The sequence below is a fragment of the Gracilinanus agilis genome, chromosome 6, assembly GCF_016433145.1.
Source record: "Gracilinanus agilis isolate LMUSP501 chromosome 6, AgileGrace, whole genome shotgun sequence".
Lineage (NCBI taxonomy): Eukaryota > Metazoa > Chordata > Mammalia > Didelphimorphia > Didelphidae > Gracilinanus > Gracilinanus agilis.
This window is the reverse complement of record NC_058135.1, coordinates 35,868,695-35,887,656: the sequence shown is the minus strand read 5'-3', so window position 1 is coordinate 35,887,656 and position 18,962 is coordinate 35,868,695. Positions and strand designations below refer to the sequence as shown.

General features: G+C 37.6%; 1 protein-coding gene across 1 annotated transcript in view; it reads right to left on the bottom strand.

Annotated features, from left to right (window-relative positions):
- FRAS1 (Fraser extracellular matrix complex subunit 1) overlaps positions 1-18,962 on the bottom strand; it is a 545,529-nt gene that overhangs the window by 148,447 nt on the left and 378,120 nt on the right. Inside the window, exons 31-34 of the mRNA XM_044681606.1 lie at positions 15,915-16,093; positions 11,324-11,440; positions 1,605-1,719; positions 969-1,106 (exon numbers count right to left, since the gene is read on the bottom strand). Of these exons, the coding sequence (XP_044537541.1) occupies positions 969-1,106; positions 1,605-1,719; positions 11,324-11,440; positions 15,915-16,093 (549 nt within the window). The remainder of the gene's footprint in view (positions 1-968; positions 1,107-1,604; positions 1,720-11,323; positions 11,441-15,914; positions 16,094-18,962) is intronic.

Below are 18,962 nucleotides of genomic sequence, written 5' to 3'. Positions count from 1 at the left end.
GCCATACCATTGCTGGGTTTGTACCCCAAAGAGATCATAGATAAACAGACTTGTACGAAAATATTCATAGCTGCGCTTTTTGTGGTGGCAACAAATTGGAAAAGGAGGGTATGTCCTAAAATTGGGGAATGGCTGAACAAACTGTGGTATATGCGGGTGATGGAATACTATTGTGCTAAAAGGAATAATAAACTGGAGAAGTTCCAGGCGAACTGGAGAGACCTTTAGGAACTGATGCAGAGCGAAAGGAGCAGAGCCAGAAGAACTCTATACACAGAGACTGATATACTGTGGTAAAATTGAATGTAATGGACCTCTGTACCAGCAGCAATACAATGACCCAGGACAATTCTGAGGGATTTATGGTAAAGACGCTACCCACATTCAGAGGAAGGACTGCAGGAGAGGAAACATATAAGAAAAACAACTGCTTGAACGCATGGGTCGGGGTGGACATGATTGAGGGTGTAGACTCGAAACTACCACACCAATGCAACTACCAACAATTTGGAAATTGGTCTTGATCAAGGACACATGACAAAACTAGTGGAAATGCGCAATCGGCCAAGGGTGGGGGAGGGTGCGGGGGGGGGGGGTTGAAGGGGAAAGGTGGAGCATGAATCATGTAACCATGTTAAAAATGAATATTAATAAATGTTAAAAAAAATGGAAAAAAAAAAAGAAATATCCTCTGTACCAAATTCAAGTTATATTTTCCTCTAGTCCTTCAGTGAGCTGACAACATCAAGGAGTTGGTAGATTAGTTTCAGATCTTATGTGAAATTTTCACTCATACCAGAATGAAATCTTTTGAGCACAATCATAGAAAGAGAAAAGAAAGAAACAAGCACATTTTATGTGCAAGGCACTGTGCTAAGGACTTCACAAATATTGTCTCATTTGATCCTCATCACAACTCCGCAAAATAGGTTGTATTATTGTCCCCATTTTATAGCTGTGTACATTACCAGCAAAGGAGAATGCTGTGATCTCTTGGAGATGGGGTGCTGCAGTGGGAGGTCGATACACAATTTTTCCTTGGTTAACATCTGTCTGCGTGAAATGCTGAATGGGGAAATGAGGCCTGTCTTGGTGTTCGATGATACCTGAAAGAGAGAGTACAAGGCAGCATCAGCATCCATTCTATCATTCAAGTGGCCCGGAGGCTTCCCTGGCAGGAGCAACGACCTTGATTCCATGTTGAAGGACGTGGGGGCACAGAGACCATCTCACAGAGACTGCTTGTCTGAAGCAGGACTCTCTTCTAGACTTGAAACCCAGCCCAGGAAGCCCTGAACATGAGCCGTAGAGAGGAGCAGAAGGAGAGTCGCTCTCTACAGGGGAAGCTTATCCCCAGCCTTATTACAGAGGAGTAGCCCACCATCACTCCCCTATCAGCACATTCTTCTCTTTACAAAAGGTCAGCTATCAACCCTTTTAACAGAAATTGAGAAAAGATAATCAGATACAAGTTTTGGTCTGTATTATACAAGCTCATGCTTTAGATGATAAAATGGAGCTTGTGAGAGAGGTTAGGCAAGAGCTCAGCAACACCCAGACCTTATGGGATTCTGTGGATCAAATCTGTTCACTGCATCACTTACCTTGGTTAGGAAGCAAAGGAGCAGTGATATTGTACACAATCTTTCCACTTGGACTCTTGGAATCAACAAAAGAAAGATGACGAGGCTGTATTACATTCAGTCGATCCTCCTGAGCCTAAAACAGTGCAAAGAAAACACAAATTTTGTTGAAAATCAAAGCAAGAAGCAGAAACAAGGGAAGAGAATAAAAACTTATTAAATATCTTCTATATGCCAGGTACTATGCCAAGCATTTTTCATTTGATCCTCCCAAGAACCCTGGGAAGTAGATGCTATGATTATACTGATTTTACAGAGGAGGAAACTGAGGCAAACAGAGGTTAAGTGACTTGTCCAGGATCACACAACTAAGTGTATTAGACTGAATTGGAACTGAGGGTTTCCTAACTCCACATCCAGATATTGATATATATTACAAACCTCATCCTGGATGATTTTTTGTCAGTTCCTAGAACACAGTGGGTAGTTTGAGGAACAATTGTACATTGGCTATAATGAGGACAGTAAGCTACTGGCTAATTTATTTGCTTACCAGTTAACTTAATGCTTTTGATGGATTGTTGGTTTATTTAAAAAAAAAATTTAGCCTCCATCCTAGAATCAATACTAAGTATTTCAAGATAGTAGAGTGGTAAGGGCTAGGCAATAGGGGTCAAGTGCCCAGGGTCACCCAGGTCAGAAATGTCTGAATTCAGATTTGAACCCAGGACCTCCTGTTTCTAACCCTAGCTCTCAATCCACTGAGCCACCTAGCTGCCTCCAAGAATTCTTGGTTTTTAAACAGTGAGCACACTCTCCCTCCTTTAATGCCAATTATGTCATCTCCTAATTTTACATGATTCACATCCATATTTTCCCATAAATTCTCCTTCAAGTAGCTGCCCAATGTGCTTGTGCTTGCTCTGGTTCTGTTAAAATCTCGTGTGCTAATATTTAACTTTCCTTTTCACTTCATGGCCAGCCCACATCTTTTCCAAGTCATCCATATCCACAATGATGGCTTTTATTGTACTTCTTGTTCAAAAATTGATAGATTCCAGTTAATAGAAATATAAATGAACAGTCACAATTCTTCTCTCTCTATATGGTGCCATGGCTTTCTCCTTTGGCTTTCTCCTGGAGCCCACTCTGGGGAGATATATTTTAGATAGGCTATTAACTACGTAGAACTCAGACTGCTAAGCAGTATATAAATAAGCCTTTGCAGTGGATGGAGACAACTCAACTATTACTTGGTCTTGGTTGTTCCTGAGAACTCTGCTTTATGAGGACTTTTCTTTTTCAAAATTATGAACATGGCAAACATCATTAAAGATGAACATTTCCATACGCAAAGAAGAGAAAAAGGTTGTATATGAAATTTATCAAATCGAGATTATGTATTTATTACATAAAGATTTGTAAAGTTTAATATAATAGTACAAATATTGTCTTGCTAGTCTGTTTCCCCAGAAGCAGTGGTCCCAGAGTCTGAAAGTCTTCAGTTTAAATCTGGCTTCATACACTTCCTACATGTGTCACCCTGAGCAAATTACTTAATCTGTTTGCCTCAGTTTTCATAACTGTAAAATGTGGATAATAACAGCAGCACCTACCTCACAGAGTTGCTGTGAAGATCAAATACAATAATATTTATAAATCACTTAACACAATGTTTGGCACATAGTAGGTATTATATAAATACTGGCTATTATTATTATTACTATTATTATCATTTTTATTACTCTTGTATATTTTTTCATGTTTTACTAACATGCTCTTTCTCCCTTCCTTTCTTTATCTTTTTTCTTTTCTTCCTTTTTTATTTCATTCTTCCTTTCTTTTTCATTTCTATCACTACTGTCCCCCCTTCTCTCTTCCAGCTTTTCTACTGGAAAATTGAAAAACTTGTGGTTTTGTTGTAAAAACCAGGCAAACTTCCCTTAACTACATAACCTTATTCACTATCTAACTGCATTTCAATAGTTAAGGGATTCTTTTGTAAATCAGATTTTAAATAAGACAACACTAATAATAGCCAAATTTCCTCCTCATCTCCAGTCCTTTCACATCCCCCTCCACAGATTTTTAAATTTAAAAGTAAGTTAAGTATTGTCATCCCTGTTCAGAAACTTCAGCTCCCTAGACCACCAATATATATGTTACAATCTATTAACACAATGGTTGTTAAGGAAAAGGAAGGATTTGAGTTAAGGGGCAACTCTTGGATTAGGCACTGTGAAAGGGAATTTTTATCTTAATGTAATCAAGTACTTGGAATGTTCCACCCTTTTAACTTAATCAGTCAGGAACTTAAGAGTTCACACCCTCAGAGGATGGGAGGTGGTTCCCACAGACACTGAAACCTGAGCTGTGCTAGGCAAATTGAGAGACTGATTAGTTCCTGAGATTTGATAGACCAGCCCACAGTGAAAGGAAGGAGGAACCAGAGAGACAGGAAGCGAAGTGGAGAAAATTGCTTATAAAAGTCAGCTAAGAGCATTCCGGGTCACTTCTGCTTCTGCTGCACTGGTGGCTCTTGCTGAGGGAGAACCTCTGCATTGGTGTCTCTGTGTTGGATTCTTCAATGTGGCACTTCTTCTGCATTGGTGTCTCTGCTTTGGAGAATTCTCTGTATTGGAGGACTTCTGTTTTGGAGGCTGAGACTCTCTTGCTCCTCTGGCTGGAGACTGGAACTTTGTCAGGGAGTGAGCTAGATTTCTTCAAAGCAGACTTAAGAGTGGAAGGCTAGATAATTCCCCTATCGCCTTCCTACATTTCCCTCTTTACTATCTCTACCTTGCTGTAATAAAGCTATTAAAGCTGCTAACAGCCTCGTGACTTAATTTTGTAAATAGTGACCACAATGATTTTTTTTAATTCTTATATTTGTCAAACCCATTTTTAATTATTACAGCACTCAAGAAATTTGGGTTCCAATCCTCTCTGCCATTAGCTATCCATAAGAACCTTCATCAAAAGCAGTTTCCTCTGGCCTCAGACACTTCCTACTGGTATGACCCTGGGCAAGTCACTTAACCCCACTGCCACCTTTCTCCTCTTCTGCCTTGGAATCAACACACAGTATTGATTCTATGATGGATGGTAAGGGTTAAAAAAAAACTCTACATTTTTTTTTACTCTTTTCAGCTCAACTCTCCCCATCCCCCCCTTCATGAAATTTTGAGTTCCTGTAGCCAGTTTTAATACTGATAGAGCAAGTATGAGTAGGGATGGGGGGGGGGGGTAGGGGAATGACAAATTAACAGAGAAAAATAAATCAAACCAGCTCATAATGGGTTCTCTCCTCAGCCACTATTACTCAATGAGCAAGTAGGCTCCTCTCCCCTTTAAAGGCCAACTTCATTTAGAAGGAATCTGCCCATTTTAGGAAGGATTAAGCTAGGCTCAGTCCTACTAAAGGAGAAAGGCTGCAGAAGAGAATGAATGCTCCAGCTACTTTGGAACTGCCCCCAAGGCACACTTGCCCTTAAAGAAACATCTTTTGCAGGTTAGAACAAATTCCCTTTAGTAAAGGGTCATATTTCAGATTGGAATGTAATGATCTAGCAAAATCAACAAAGTAAATGGTAGCTAGTCCCTCATCACAAAAGCCCTAGAGTTACTAAAACAAACTTAAAAATCCATGTACATGGCTGTGACTAGCTATCAAATATCCGGTGAAGCACCTACTCCAGCAGCTTCAGCTCTTCCTGGTACCACCTTTGAGACTAGATAACTAAAAGCTGGAAATGCCCTCAGTTAAAAACTCAAGTAAGACTGTAGAGCATAGCAAAGAAAATATGGGGTCATAAAAGAATCAAAGAGATCTGAGCCTGAATCCTTGACAAAATGGCAAGTCACTAAATCTGAGTTTGTTTCCTCACCTAAAAAATGGGAACAAGAAAACCAGAAGCATCTACTTTATCAGGTGGTTGTGAGGCACAAATGAGGTAATGTTCATAAAATTAGTAAATCAACAAACATTTATTAAGTGCCTACCATGTGCCAGTGTAGTAAGAATAAGTCATCTTAATAAGTTGGAAGGAATAAGTCTGTCAGTTTAGGATAATTAACTCCATGTTAGCCTTCATTTTGTGATTGAGTTTTAAGTTATTTTTTAATACCAGGATAAGCAGTGACAGCTAGGTGGCTCAGTGGATTGAGAGTCAGACCCAAAGATAGGAAGTCTTGCGTTCGAATCTGGTCTCAGATATTTCCTGAGTGACCCTGGGCAACTCCTGTAAGCTCCACTGCCTAGCCCTTACTACTCTTCTGCCCTTGTACCAATGTATAATATTGATTCTAAAACAGAAGATAACAGTTTGAAAAAATACTAAGATAAGTAGTTATGTAGTATTATAATGATAATAACAGCTACTGTTTATGTGGCATGACATAGTAAACCACATGCATGTTCTAAGACAATTGATAAACATATGTGGAACCTCTGATAAGAGAGAACATTAGCAGAAAAATATTTTAAACAATTTTGTTAATAGTCTGCCAATCAAATTATGTGGCAAATAATTTAAGGACAAACATACCTAAAAATATTTTTTAAATTCCACCAGAGAAAGAATCTTATTAACAAGCTCTATGTATACACTATGAATGATGGTACAGATCTGTGGCTGCATACGGGAGGAAACTCTCAGTGAAAAAACTACTTTTATCAATGTAAGTAATCAACTATTTTAAACCTTATAAAAGATTCTTAACTTAAGATCCATAGACAATGGGTTTTTGGATCAATTTCATGGGGTTCATTAATTAATAAAACAAATTTATTAAGCATCTACTACTATATGTCAGACACAGTACTAAGTTAATGGGTCCATGAACTTGGATGGGAAAAAAGTTACATCTTTATTGTCACTAAGAGAAATTTAGCATTTCCTTCAATTTAAAAAAAAATACTATTCTTGGAAGTAATACACAGGCTTAGTCAAATTGTCAAAATTCGTCAAAAAAGGTCAATGACCAGAAAAAAAAAAAAAAGCTAAGAATTCCTGCCTTGGAGAGTTGACTGGGGTGCAGAGAGTGTAAGTGAAATGCCCAGGATTGCATAGCTGGCATGGATCAGTGATAGGACTCAAATTCAAGTCCTCCTCAATACCAGATTGGAGCTCTACCTGCACTGTCTCTAAACAATATGTGCATGTGTGTAAATAGACAACACAGATATAGCGGTATATACTGTGTATAAACAAAATGAGAGTAACTCCAAAATGTATTCAACCAATATGACAAAACTAATGGAAAAATTTTAAAGTACAGGTCAGAAACCATGCTAATACATTATGAGATAAGTAAAATTTACTAACAAATATGCTTTTATGCTTAATAATGTACAAATTATAAATATCTAGAATAATATTCCATAGATGATGCAAAAATAAATACAGGGTATATATATTTTAACTAGAAAATGAAAGATGTTGGTTCAAAGGTAAACAAACTTGGACACATAATTTCATTTGCACAGTCATGGGAAGTGACTTCAAAAGGCCTGGCAAGTTTTGAGAAAGGAACCCAAATCCTCTGGCTCCTAATCTAGTCTCTTTTAAACCCCAAATCATATTGTTTATTGTCATTTGGTAAGTACTGTGCTTGTATGTGTGTGTATACAAAGACGTATGTGTGTCTGTATATATATTAAAACATGCAAAAAATTCTCTCCCAAGTTCCTCTAGGCAGAATGACAAATTATGGACTTTATCATGCTGATGAATTATGATTTCTCTATATTATTATTTACAGTGTGAACGTCAACACCACCTATTCATTAAAAACCCTCTACTTTTTTCCCCTCTTGTCTCTGTCTTGTACAAAACCCATCATTTCTGCAGTGGTGGTTCTTCTCTTTGTTGTGGTTCAAGCCTGCAAGCTTGGAGTTCAATTATGAACAAATATGGGGGCACCAACTAAATGAGTATCCTGCCGGAAGGCATCCTGCTCCTACCCTTAGTGAGGCAGCATTATCATTAGCAAGAACTCCATGCTTAACAAGCGTCAGCATCTGCTAAAAGAGGAAAAGGTGATAATAGTCCAGGCCAGGAGAATCGGATCAGAAGGAAGGCTTTCTCTTCAAATACAGCAGGTCCTTTTCTGATCTCATCCATCTTTTATGCCCTGGGAGCATAATGATCTGATCCTGCCTGTCCTGGAATGCTGAGGGGGCAGGCAGTGTAGACACCAGGAAGAGCTGAAGAATGGCTAGACATCAGGTGGCCTTCAAGCCTGAAAGAGGATCCCTCAGAAGTGTTTGGATTTCAAACTGTTGGGCATTAAAGGTGCCTGAACTCAGTGTCATGACTTTATGCACCCAAGAGTCAAAGATTATTCAAAGGTGCTTCCTTCTTATTGAAGGGGACATATTACAGTAGAAGTAGAATGACTTGGATCTGGCCTGATTCTTTCAGCCCTGAGAGGCAGAGGAGAGGAACTGAGTCCTAAGTTTACATTTCTTTTTTCAATTTTACACTATTGTCATATTCCAAAAATATTGGCTCTATCCTTGGTTTCTCCAAGCTTGGTTTCCCCAAACCACTCTCACCACTAAATTTTCCCTTATCAGGAAGAAAAAGAATTCAGGAAAGCCAGTTTGTCCAGATCCAGCATCTTCCATGTCTCGAGAAAGAGACACTGTTCATTCTCTAGGACCATATCCCCGAGGTGTTGTGAAGATCAAATGCAATACTATATGTGTTAGTCATGATTATTCCTGTAGTACTCAATCGAACTTGCTTAGGGAATTCCCTCCCATAGTAGAAATCTTGACAACACAACAAAACTTATCTGTAGGTTCCCATAAACTTACACAGGGGGTCCAGCCAATTCAAATGAACAAGGCCTTCCCTGATATCGCTTCAGTAATTGGGACACATTTTAATCATCCACCTGTTCCTGATCTTCTCTTGCTATCATAAAATTTCTTGGTAACTCTTTTGTCTCAGGTCTTTGGATTTTTGCACTGATTATATATGTCTGAACAGTTCATATTGGCCATGCAGCTTTCCATTACTCTATGATCTGCATTTATAAGATTTTTGGAAAAACTATTTTCTATGTCTCCTCATATAATAATGCTGGTAAAATATTAGTGGTTAAAAGACAGGGCACACATTCATAAAAACCTTGGGCTTGTTAGAGAAGTGCTACAATTTCCTCAAAGCAATCCAGCTAGCTCTTCAATTCCTGAAGCATTTTTCAAGGTTTCTCTGAATCTCTTATATTTGTTGTTCTTTATATCACAATAGGATTCATTTAAGTGATCAGAGTAACTAAATTTTAAGTCTTCCTAAATGGTTTATTTTTATCATTCTAATAGTCTGAAGTCAAGAAAACTCATTTTCCCAAATTCAAATCTGGCCTCAGTAACTTACTAAATGGGTGTCCCTGAGCAAGTCATTTAACTCTGCTTGACTCCGTTTCCTCATCTATAAAATGAGTTGGGAGAGGGAGAAGGAAATGTCAAAGGACTTCAGTATCTTTGCCAAGAAAACTCCAAATAAGGTCACAAAGAGTCAGACATGACTGAATTGCAACTGAACAACAATGTTGGTTCTTCTCTCTTCACTCTGTAAGCCTCACTGAAATTATCTTTTCCCCCCTTATTTTTTTATAGTTCAATCCTATTCCATTGCATTCACATGCCATCATTTGTTCATCCATTCTCAAACTGATGAACATCCCCTGAGTTTCCAGTTCTTTGTCACCACCCAAAGAGCTGCTATAAATAGGGGCATGCACTGTTTGGTAAAATTTCGTGGATAATTCCAAATGCTTTAGATTCATTTATAGCTCCATTAACAGCACAGCAAAGTGCTTATTTCCCCACAGTTCCTTCATGACAAATAAAAGGGAAAAACAGTGATATTTCTTGTATCCATTCTAGATTGTCTCTCAGTACCGGCTTAGGCTTCCTCTCTTGTTTTTTTTCCCCTTGTTAATCAGTCTCCATCTTTCTATCTCTATTCTGCTCAATATCAGTCAGCCCTGCAGGTGTGTTCTCTATCAATCTCCCTCTTTCCTTATAGGAGTCAGCAGGAGGTGTGAAAAGCAAGCAATAGTAGATTGGTGATTCCAGGTTGAGAAGACAATATACAGAATATTTGAGGATTGTGTTCATTTCCTAGTACCTCCCTGTTCTCTGCTACACTCTTGGACAACAGCTGTGAATTACACTGCTTCATGATTTTAGTAAGGCAAAGTCATAAATTCTTGTAGAAGAGAAAGAGAAATGTGGATTTGTAGCTGGTCAAAAAAAAATCTTAACCACAGAGTATTTATTAATATCAACAGTTGGGGAGGGGCAGCTAAGTGGCTCAGTGGACAGAGTGCTAGCCCTTGAAAAGGGAGGCCCTGTGTTCAAATCTGGTCTCAGTCACTTCCTAGCTGTGTGACCCTGGACAAGTCACTTAACTCCCATTGCCTTGCCCTTACCTTTTTGCCTTGGAACCAATGACATAGTATTAATTCTAAAACATAAGATAAGGGTTTTTAAAAAAACAAATAAGGGTGGTCTCTAACAACAACAATAATAACTCATACATGTATAAATACATATGCACAAATAGATATCTGTATATATGCATACATGTGGAATGCAACTCCAAGTATTATATTTTATAAGATTTACTAATAATCACTTGAATTAGAAGAAATAAAAGGACAAAAGTAAAAGTTTGAGTAAAGAAAAGTTTTCCCAGCTACGTCATGGGAAAAGAGAGGGGTGGAGCTATCCAAAACTTTATCTCCAAAACAAGAGGACATAATGTGAGAATGAAAATGGGATGCTCGGACTTAGAGTTCTGGGGAACGAATTCAAATCATACAATGCTTTATGGATAGCAAAGCACTCCATCCTTCAATACTGTACTAATGTCTGTCATAACCAACATTTAATATCAGTAGCTTAGATAAAGCTTATCAAATTGTAGATGATGCAGAGCCAGAGAATAAAATCATTTTCTAAAAATCAAGATTCAAAAATATCTCAATAGGCTGAAACAACGGGCCAAAACAAAAACCACTGAGCACTCTATAGACACAAACATAAAAATTTATATTTAAGTAGAGCTCAGCAGCCCAAATATGCAAAAAGGAGGACACCCTGTGGCTTAACAGTCACATGAAGGGATTAGCTCCAGAGGACAGACAGAGCTAGGAGAAATAGGAAAATGTTTTAGAGAGGCAGATTTATTTAGGCTTAATGTAATGGAAAATGTTCTAAAAAAACAAATTGGTTGGGGAAATTAGATGGCTCAGTCAGTTGGGAGCCAGGTCTAGAGAGGGGAAGTCCTGAGTTCAAATCTGGCCTCAGACATCTTCTAGCTATGTGACCCTGGGAAAGTCACTTAACTCCCATTGCCTAGACCTTACCACTCAGTCTGTGTTGGAATCAATACACAGCATTGGCAGCAACCAATACACAGAATACAACGGTTTAAAAAAAACAAAAACAGAAAGGGCTTTCTGGTGAGTTAATTATTCAATAAGAGATTGGCTATCCACCTGTCAGACAGGTTACTGAGGAATTCATACACATTATATATAATGACTTCAAAGCTCTGAGCCTAGGATTCTCTCTGCAGCCAGTGGAAGATGTGTAGATACCTTTCATGGGGTGTAGTATTTGGTAGAGTTGGGAGTTCACCTTGTGAATACTCACAATCTCATTGCATTGTTCCTTATTTCTGAAAGAAGAAAACCAAAATCTCTCAGACCAAACTCACAGTCATATGCAGATTGGCTCCAAGGAAAAGCTTCAGAGGCTCAGGAGTTTTGGGCAGGACAGCAATGTTGAATACTTGGTTCTCCAGATGGGCCTGGGGGGCAGCTGCACTGGACACCTGCAACAGAAGGACCCAGAAGTAAGACTCTGATCTGTATTGAGGGTAGAAACATCTTCACTCTGAGTTATACTCAAACCCAACTGGACTTGTCACAGCGGAGAGAGCTTGGGGCAGCTGGGGATGCAGTGGATAGAGATGGGAAGACCCACACTCAAAAGCATGTTCAGATGCTTAACTTCCTGTGTGATCCTGAACAAGTCGCTTAACCTCTTTCTGTTTCCTCCACCACAAAACCTCCCATAGTTGTTATGAGATGAAATAATTTTTTTATATTTGTACAAATTATGTTTTTTGAAATATAAATGTTTTTGTAAAAAACAAAAAACAAATTTTTACAAATTACATTTGTAAAGCACAGTGTCTGGCACATAGTAGGTCATGAATACTTATTCCTTCCTTCCCCACTTTGTGACTTTGTCCTAGCTGTCACCTGTGCTAAGGATGCACTCCCTTCTTTCCTCTCCTGACAGAATCCCTCCATCAAAGTGCAGCTCCAGCTTCAATGCCTAAACAAAACTTCTCCTGGTCGCCACAGCTGCTGGAGTTTCCATCACAATTACTCTGCATTTTGTTATGTGTCTACATGTTATCTTCCCCCAGTCAAATGTAAGGAATCTCACTGAGAACAGAGACTGTTTCATTTTTGTCTTCTTATCAGTATCTAAGCCATAGAAGGAACTTAAAAAAATGCTCTCTTGATTGATGGATTCAAAAATCCTCCAACTCTGACTGATTCAGGCAACAGTTTTTCATGTCCCCTCATTTCTCATGACAACAAACTAACACACAAAAAGCAGAATTTTGCCCCACTCCAATATGGTCAGTCATGAGGTGAGGTCAATACCTTGGCAAAGAAGCAAGTATGTATAAAATGGATCCATCTTTTCTGACTTGTAAAGTGCCCTATTAAATTTGTGGGTTTTGTAGATTTCTTCTATTTCTCATGTTTCTTAAATGTTTTGCCCTTTACCCTTTATTACTCTTAATAAATGTTTTCATTTTTATTGATATCTTTTTGTTTTAACATCAACTTCTTTTCTAAATATATTCTTCTTGCTTCCCCTAGGCAATGAACTATAGGAAGGAAGGAAGGAAGGAAGGAAGGAAGGAAGGGAGGGAGGAAGGAAGGGAGGAAGGAAGGAAGGAAGGAAGGAAGGGAGGGAGGGAGGGAGGGAAGGAAGGAGGGACAGATGGAGGAAGGGAAGGAATAAGCACAAGTAATCAATACATTATTGAAGGCTGATAGTGAATATAATGGTGATTTAGAGCGGGTGAGGGGTTATTGCTCCAAAGACTGTTTAAAACTACTTCAGAGGAAGTGAGATCTGCTTTTTATTGTCTTCTTGGTTCTCTTTTCCCTACCCACCAAATACAATATCAGAGGAAGGATTCAAATACAGGTCTGGCCAGCTCCTTAATCCTGTTCTATATGCCCTAGATACTAGCAGCTTCTTCTGCCGGAGAGACTGAATGGGCATGCTCTCCTCTAATTAACTTACTGTCTTTTAGTGGGGCCCCACATTATAGAGATCCCAAATCTTAACACACACACCAACAGACAGAACGTATTGACAGCTCATGACAGCATTTCAGGACTAAGACAGTATGAAATCCACAGGACTCAGTACAAACAAACGGGTAACAGAGGGACAAGAACAAATAAAAATACAATTTTTATCTTATTTTAAATCTATTTAATGCCACCAAAGTGGTGAATGGAGAATGACTAAGCACAGACAAGTCCCCACTTAAACACAATTTTGGGGAAGTTGGTTTAGATTAAAAGTACAAGGTTTGAGGTCTTTACAACAACATTCACAAAATTTGTAAATCTCTCAAAGAGCTCTGTCCCCTTCAGTGCAGCCCCACAAGAGTCTTGACACCTCCTCCAGTGATACTGCCATTATGTAATGCATTTCTGTATTTCTTCCTGAGGGAATGTGTATAAAAAACAAAGTCTAATTCACACCAAAAGAAAAATCCATCTCCTGCATTTTGTAAGGGACCTAAAGCTAGTTGACTTTTAGCCAAAGGCTGAAAGTTTCTAAAACTTGCATTCAATCACAAAAGACTTACTACCAGTGGGGAAGGGAAGGGAAGAAATATTTTAAGTACCTCCTACGTGAAATGTGCTAAGCATTTTATGAATATTATTTCATTTGATCCTAACAATAACCCCTTGAAGAAAGAGGTTATGGTTATCCTTATTTAACACATGAGGAAACAGAGGCAAAAAGAGGTTAAGTGACCTGCCCAGGGTAACAAAGTCAATAGGAATCTGGGGTCAGATTTGAACCCATATTTTCTTGACTCCAGGGCCAGTGTCCTCTCTACCGCATCATCACCTAGCTGCCTTACCACGCCTAATCATTAAGAATATGATACACGGTGGGGGAGGAGGTGGAGAGATGAAGGGGAAAATAAGAACATGAATCATGTAATCATGATAACTTTTCTAAAAATAAAAATTATTTTAAAAAAAGAAAAAGAAAAAAATAAGAACATGATCCAGATGTTGAAGGAAATTTCAAAGAAGGACATTTCCGAAAATGCATTTGAGCATTTGGGGGGTTACTCAAATAAGTATATTATATCCCAAGGTGAGTAATTTGAAGAAGACTAAACTAATTTGAGTATTAGACAAATTAAAAATCAGTCATGAATCTGATGTCCAACACTTCCTAACTGTGTGATCCTGGGCAAGTCACTTAATTTCTATTGCCCAGCCCTTACTGCTCTTCTGCCTTGGAACCAATACATAGTAGTGATTCTAGGTCTGAAGATGAGGGTTTCTATTAATTTTTTAAAAATTATCCATGTTTCTTTATACTCAGACCTTGTATAATATTAGTTGAAACAAAGAATTAATATCACTCTAATTTTTTGCAATTCCACACCTATACTGTAGAGAAAAAGGAAAGATGTTTTAAATGCCCATCTGGGGAAATGATGGCTCAGAATGGGGCATCTCAGATTTTCCCAAATGAGCCACTTAGAAATGCCAGCTTAGAAGGTTCTGATTTTCTATTATCAGTCTTCTTCATGAGGGCCTTTGTTTCCAACTTGACCCATTCTTTCATAAATGTCAGATCATTCAAGTTTTCAAACATAAGTCAAGCAATAGATCCAAGATCTGCTGGGCCAATTGGTGAATACAATGACTGATTTCTTGGTGTTCTCCACATTTCTTTCATTAACTGTTTTTAATTTATTAATTAAATTTAATAAATTAACTAATCATTAATTACCATTAATTATCAACTATCAAATAAGTTAATTAAATTAATTAAAAATTAAAATTTATTGTATGGGGTAGCGAGTGAATAGAGCACCAGGTCTGGAGTTGGGAGGGCCTGGGTTCAAATCTGGCGGCAGATACTCCCTAGCTGTGTGACCCTGGGCAAGTCACTTACCTCATTTGCTTAGCTCTTACCATTCTCCTGCCTTAGAATCAATACTTAGTAATACCCTTAACCTGAAGGTAAGGTTTTTGAAAGAAGTTACTGTATCTACCTCTTTAGCAAAGAACGCATCACTTGGACCTTATGAATTAAAGATTAAACAAAAGCAGTGTCCATAGAGATAGGACATGCAAACGTTATAAAAAGTATGATATATGTATGTATGTATATATGTATACAAATACACAATATACAATATATACAAATATACAAATTTGTTTTAACAAAACCCTCCAAATATTTAATTAGTGTGATATAGTATAGATATGTTAAACATTATGTTATTAGGATCATAGTCCAAGATTTCAAGAATCTGTGGTTTTAGTGGTATCACACATAACCATTCTGGTTCCAAATATTATCAATTTGTAATATCTTTCATATATGTTCCCCCTTCTCTCCTGTGGCACCACCACTCCCTGGGTGCAGACCCTCATCATCTACCTCACAACTAGACTACTGCAATAGCTATTGGTTGGTCTCTCTGCCTCAAGCTTCTTCCACTCTAGGCCTTCCTCCACTCAGCTGTCAAAAACGGTCTTCTTGGGGGCAGCCAGGTGGTTCAGTGGATTGAGAGCCTGGAGACTGGAGGTCTTGCATTCAAATCCATCCTCAGACACTTCCTTTGCAAGTTACTTATCTCCCACTGCCTAACCCTTACCACTGTTCTGCCTTGGAACCAACACACAGTATTAATTCTAAGATGGGAAGTAAGAGTTTTTTTTATAAAAACAAAAAAGAAATCTAAATGAGAAATTATTTGTTCTTAAGGATCCCTTCTTACTTAGAGAATTATAGATTAAAATTTCTTGGAAAGAACATTTTGGATTGACAGATGCAATTACCTATGTTAGGGGCTTATAAGAGAGAGAGAGATTGCTTTCATTATGACATCAACATAAAATTCCCCAGTCCTTTTTTATATCTGACACTTTGATGCACCATTTAGCTCTTACATATGTTGTTATTGGAGGTATACTTCAAGAAATTGAGATAATGAGCCAGAGTACCTGAAAGTTGAAGGAATCACTTTGTGCCTGGGAACCCAAATGCTTGTACCACACAATGCCTTCATTGATATCTTGCTGTGTGAAAGTGTTGGTGGGTGTTGCCATTCTTCCATCAGGCAAGTGATGCTTCCCATCCACTGGACTGCCTGCAGGCATGTTCATCAAAAGAACTACCTCCCCTGAAGGAGCACAGAAGACAATAACCATGGAGATTACTAGGAGACAAGTCAGGGACCTTATCTATCTATCTATCTATCTATCTATCTATCTATCTATCTATCTATCTATCTATCTATCTATCATCCATCTATCCCCTTTTCTAAAATCTACTATGTGAATATTCAAGCAGGAGCTTCTATTTTTCCAGCAGGCTGATGTTGCTATTCATGCAACCAACTATAGACATGTTTCATCCAAACAACTCCCTCCCCTGAGAGAACACCCTCTTCAGTTTTTTTTTTCCTCCTTAGTGTATTAGCAAGGATACTTTATAGAAAAAGATGGGAATCATGGACTACATTTGCAAAGCCCAAAAAAATCCTACCCTTTCTGGAAACAAAATCAAGATATAAAATAATTTTCTTTTCTCCACTAAAATCACATAGGAGAACCAAAGAGGGGTGTAATGGACTCTTAACCAGAAAGGCCTTGGAGGAGTCTTATCTTTGACACAACCTGAATATGACCCTAGGCAAATCACTTCATCACTCAGTGCTCTAAGCAATTATCTAAGACTATATTTAAGTTTCAAAGAAAGTACTACCTCTCTTGGTAGAACAACTTTTCTTCCCTAGGAGTTACCTCTAAAAATGAAATCATAGCTCTAATTTTTATCTCCAAAGAGCACCTAAATGACAATATGGTGATGTGTAAAAGACTTAGTGTTTGGATCAACTTTCCCCTAAAGATACCAAAACTTACATAGTATATTTTTTTGGGGGGAAATTTTTTTCCCAACAAAGAACTCTCATAAAGTAGAGCCTAACAGATAGTTACACAAAATTTTATTCAGGAAAAATTCAAGAAAATCCATTCTCAAAGAATCTAGAATAAGAAATCATTATTGATTTTCTGGGATCTGCAGATCATACCAATATTTGGGTTTTTATATCATTTCTAAAAGGTCTCCTCACTACTTAATTTCTTTGAACCTTATTTGAAGTGAAAACAAGATATTTGTGCCTTTAAATAAAACATCTGCTCCTATTACTCATTCTACACTTGAAGCTATTTTCTTCTTTTAAAAAAAAATCAATTTTATTTTCAGGTATTTTCAGCTCTGAATTCTTTCCACATTGTGCTTTTAATAGAAATGATGACTACCATAGGTACAATGGAAACAACTAACATTTTATAAGAAGGGCATTATGCCATCCAGGTAAAGAGTAATGAGAGACTGAGTACTGAAAATGGAGTTAGAAAGACCTGAATCCAAGTTTCACCTCCAACTCAGTCTCCCCATTCATAAAGTGAGGTTAGTAATATTTGCAGTACCTGTCTCACAGCAACCCTGAGTAATTAAAAAATAGATCTAAAATGAGATCAAATATATAAAATGCTAGCAAAAATCAGTTATTATTAAGAGAAGTTATATATGGGTAATAAATCATCTTCTCAAACAAATATACCTACCAATAAAATGGAAGAAGTCTCTTAATTAATCAGATATATGTGCATATGTAAGCATGTGTATACATATATAAATATAAAGAGATATATATATATATTCTTTGATTTAGGACCACATTTTGGCCAAATAGAATTAATTATTCCACAGCTGATAGCCAGAGACAAAAGATATTTTTTTCACACCAGACATTTTTTGTGTGAATGAAGAAAGCAGAATGTCTATCCACTTTTCTCCTTCCCCCAAACATGTGTCAACACATCATTCTCATGATATCACTCTTCAAAAACAAAAGATGAACAACAATAGGAATTCCCTGGAAAGGGTTGGAAATAAACATTTTTTAATCCTTATCTATTTACAACCATTTTTAGGGTACATAATTATGGCTTCTTCACAATAGAATTTGGAGTCTGAGTTAGGACTTTGAAGAATAGATAATCCATCTACATGTAGAGAATGGGAGGGAAGGAAGTCACAGAGAAATAAGTTAGAGATAGACTGGTGATAGTTCTTTAATGTCAGGCTAAAGAGTTTTTTTTTAAATGGGCTTCTTTTCATTTATTTACTTATTTTTAGCCTGAATCTTTATTTATTTAATTAATTTAGAGTATTTTCCCATGGTTTCATGATTCGTGTATTTTCCCTCCCTTTCTCCCACCCTCCTCCCATAGGCTAAAGAGTTTAAACATTATTCAATAATCAATGGACAACTATTGAAGATTCTCGAGGAGAAAGAGTGACCTGATCAAACTTGACCATGAAGAAGTGTGTAGCAGAGTATAGGACAAATTAGATGGGGAGAAATTGGAGTGGAAGAGACCAATCTGAAAGTGACTACTTTTCAGGTTCAGGTGAGAAGCAACGTAAGCTTCAACTAAGGTGTCGTTAATAGGAGGGAATGAATCTTGAACAATAAAATTGCAGAGTTAAGGAATGTGATTTGTAGACTTAAATGACCAGTGTTTTGAGAAGCAATATGAAAGAGAAGTCTGAGTTCAAGCCTTACTTTGGACACATAATAGTTGTGTAATCCTGTGCAAGTATCCTAGACCAAAGGTATACGACTCAAATAAAAAAGGGAGAAGGAGAATTGACTTAGAAAACACAAATTTACATGATCTATGTCATGTTGTATTTTTATTTGTTTTGTTAAATATTTCACAAATATATTTTAATTTGATTTTGGCCCTCTGAGGAATTTGCAATCTCTGCCCTTAGTCATCTCCATAAAACTAAAAATCAGAGTGGATGCCAGTCTTCACAGGTAGAGAGAATTTCTTCACTAGCAGTGCCCTATGCCGATGAAATTAGAGGCCCAGTCAAAAAATATTCATATGTGTAGAGATATATAATATAAAATACACAAATGTGTATATATGAAGATGTATTTGTGTGTGTGTGCGAATGCACAAGCATGT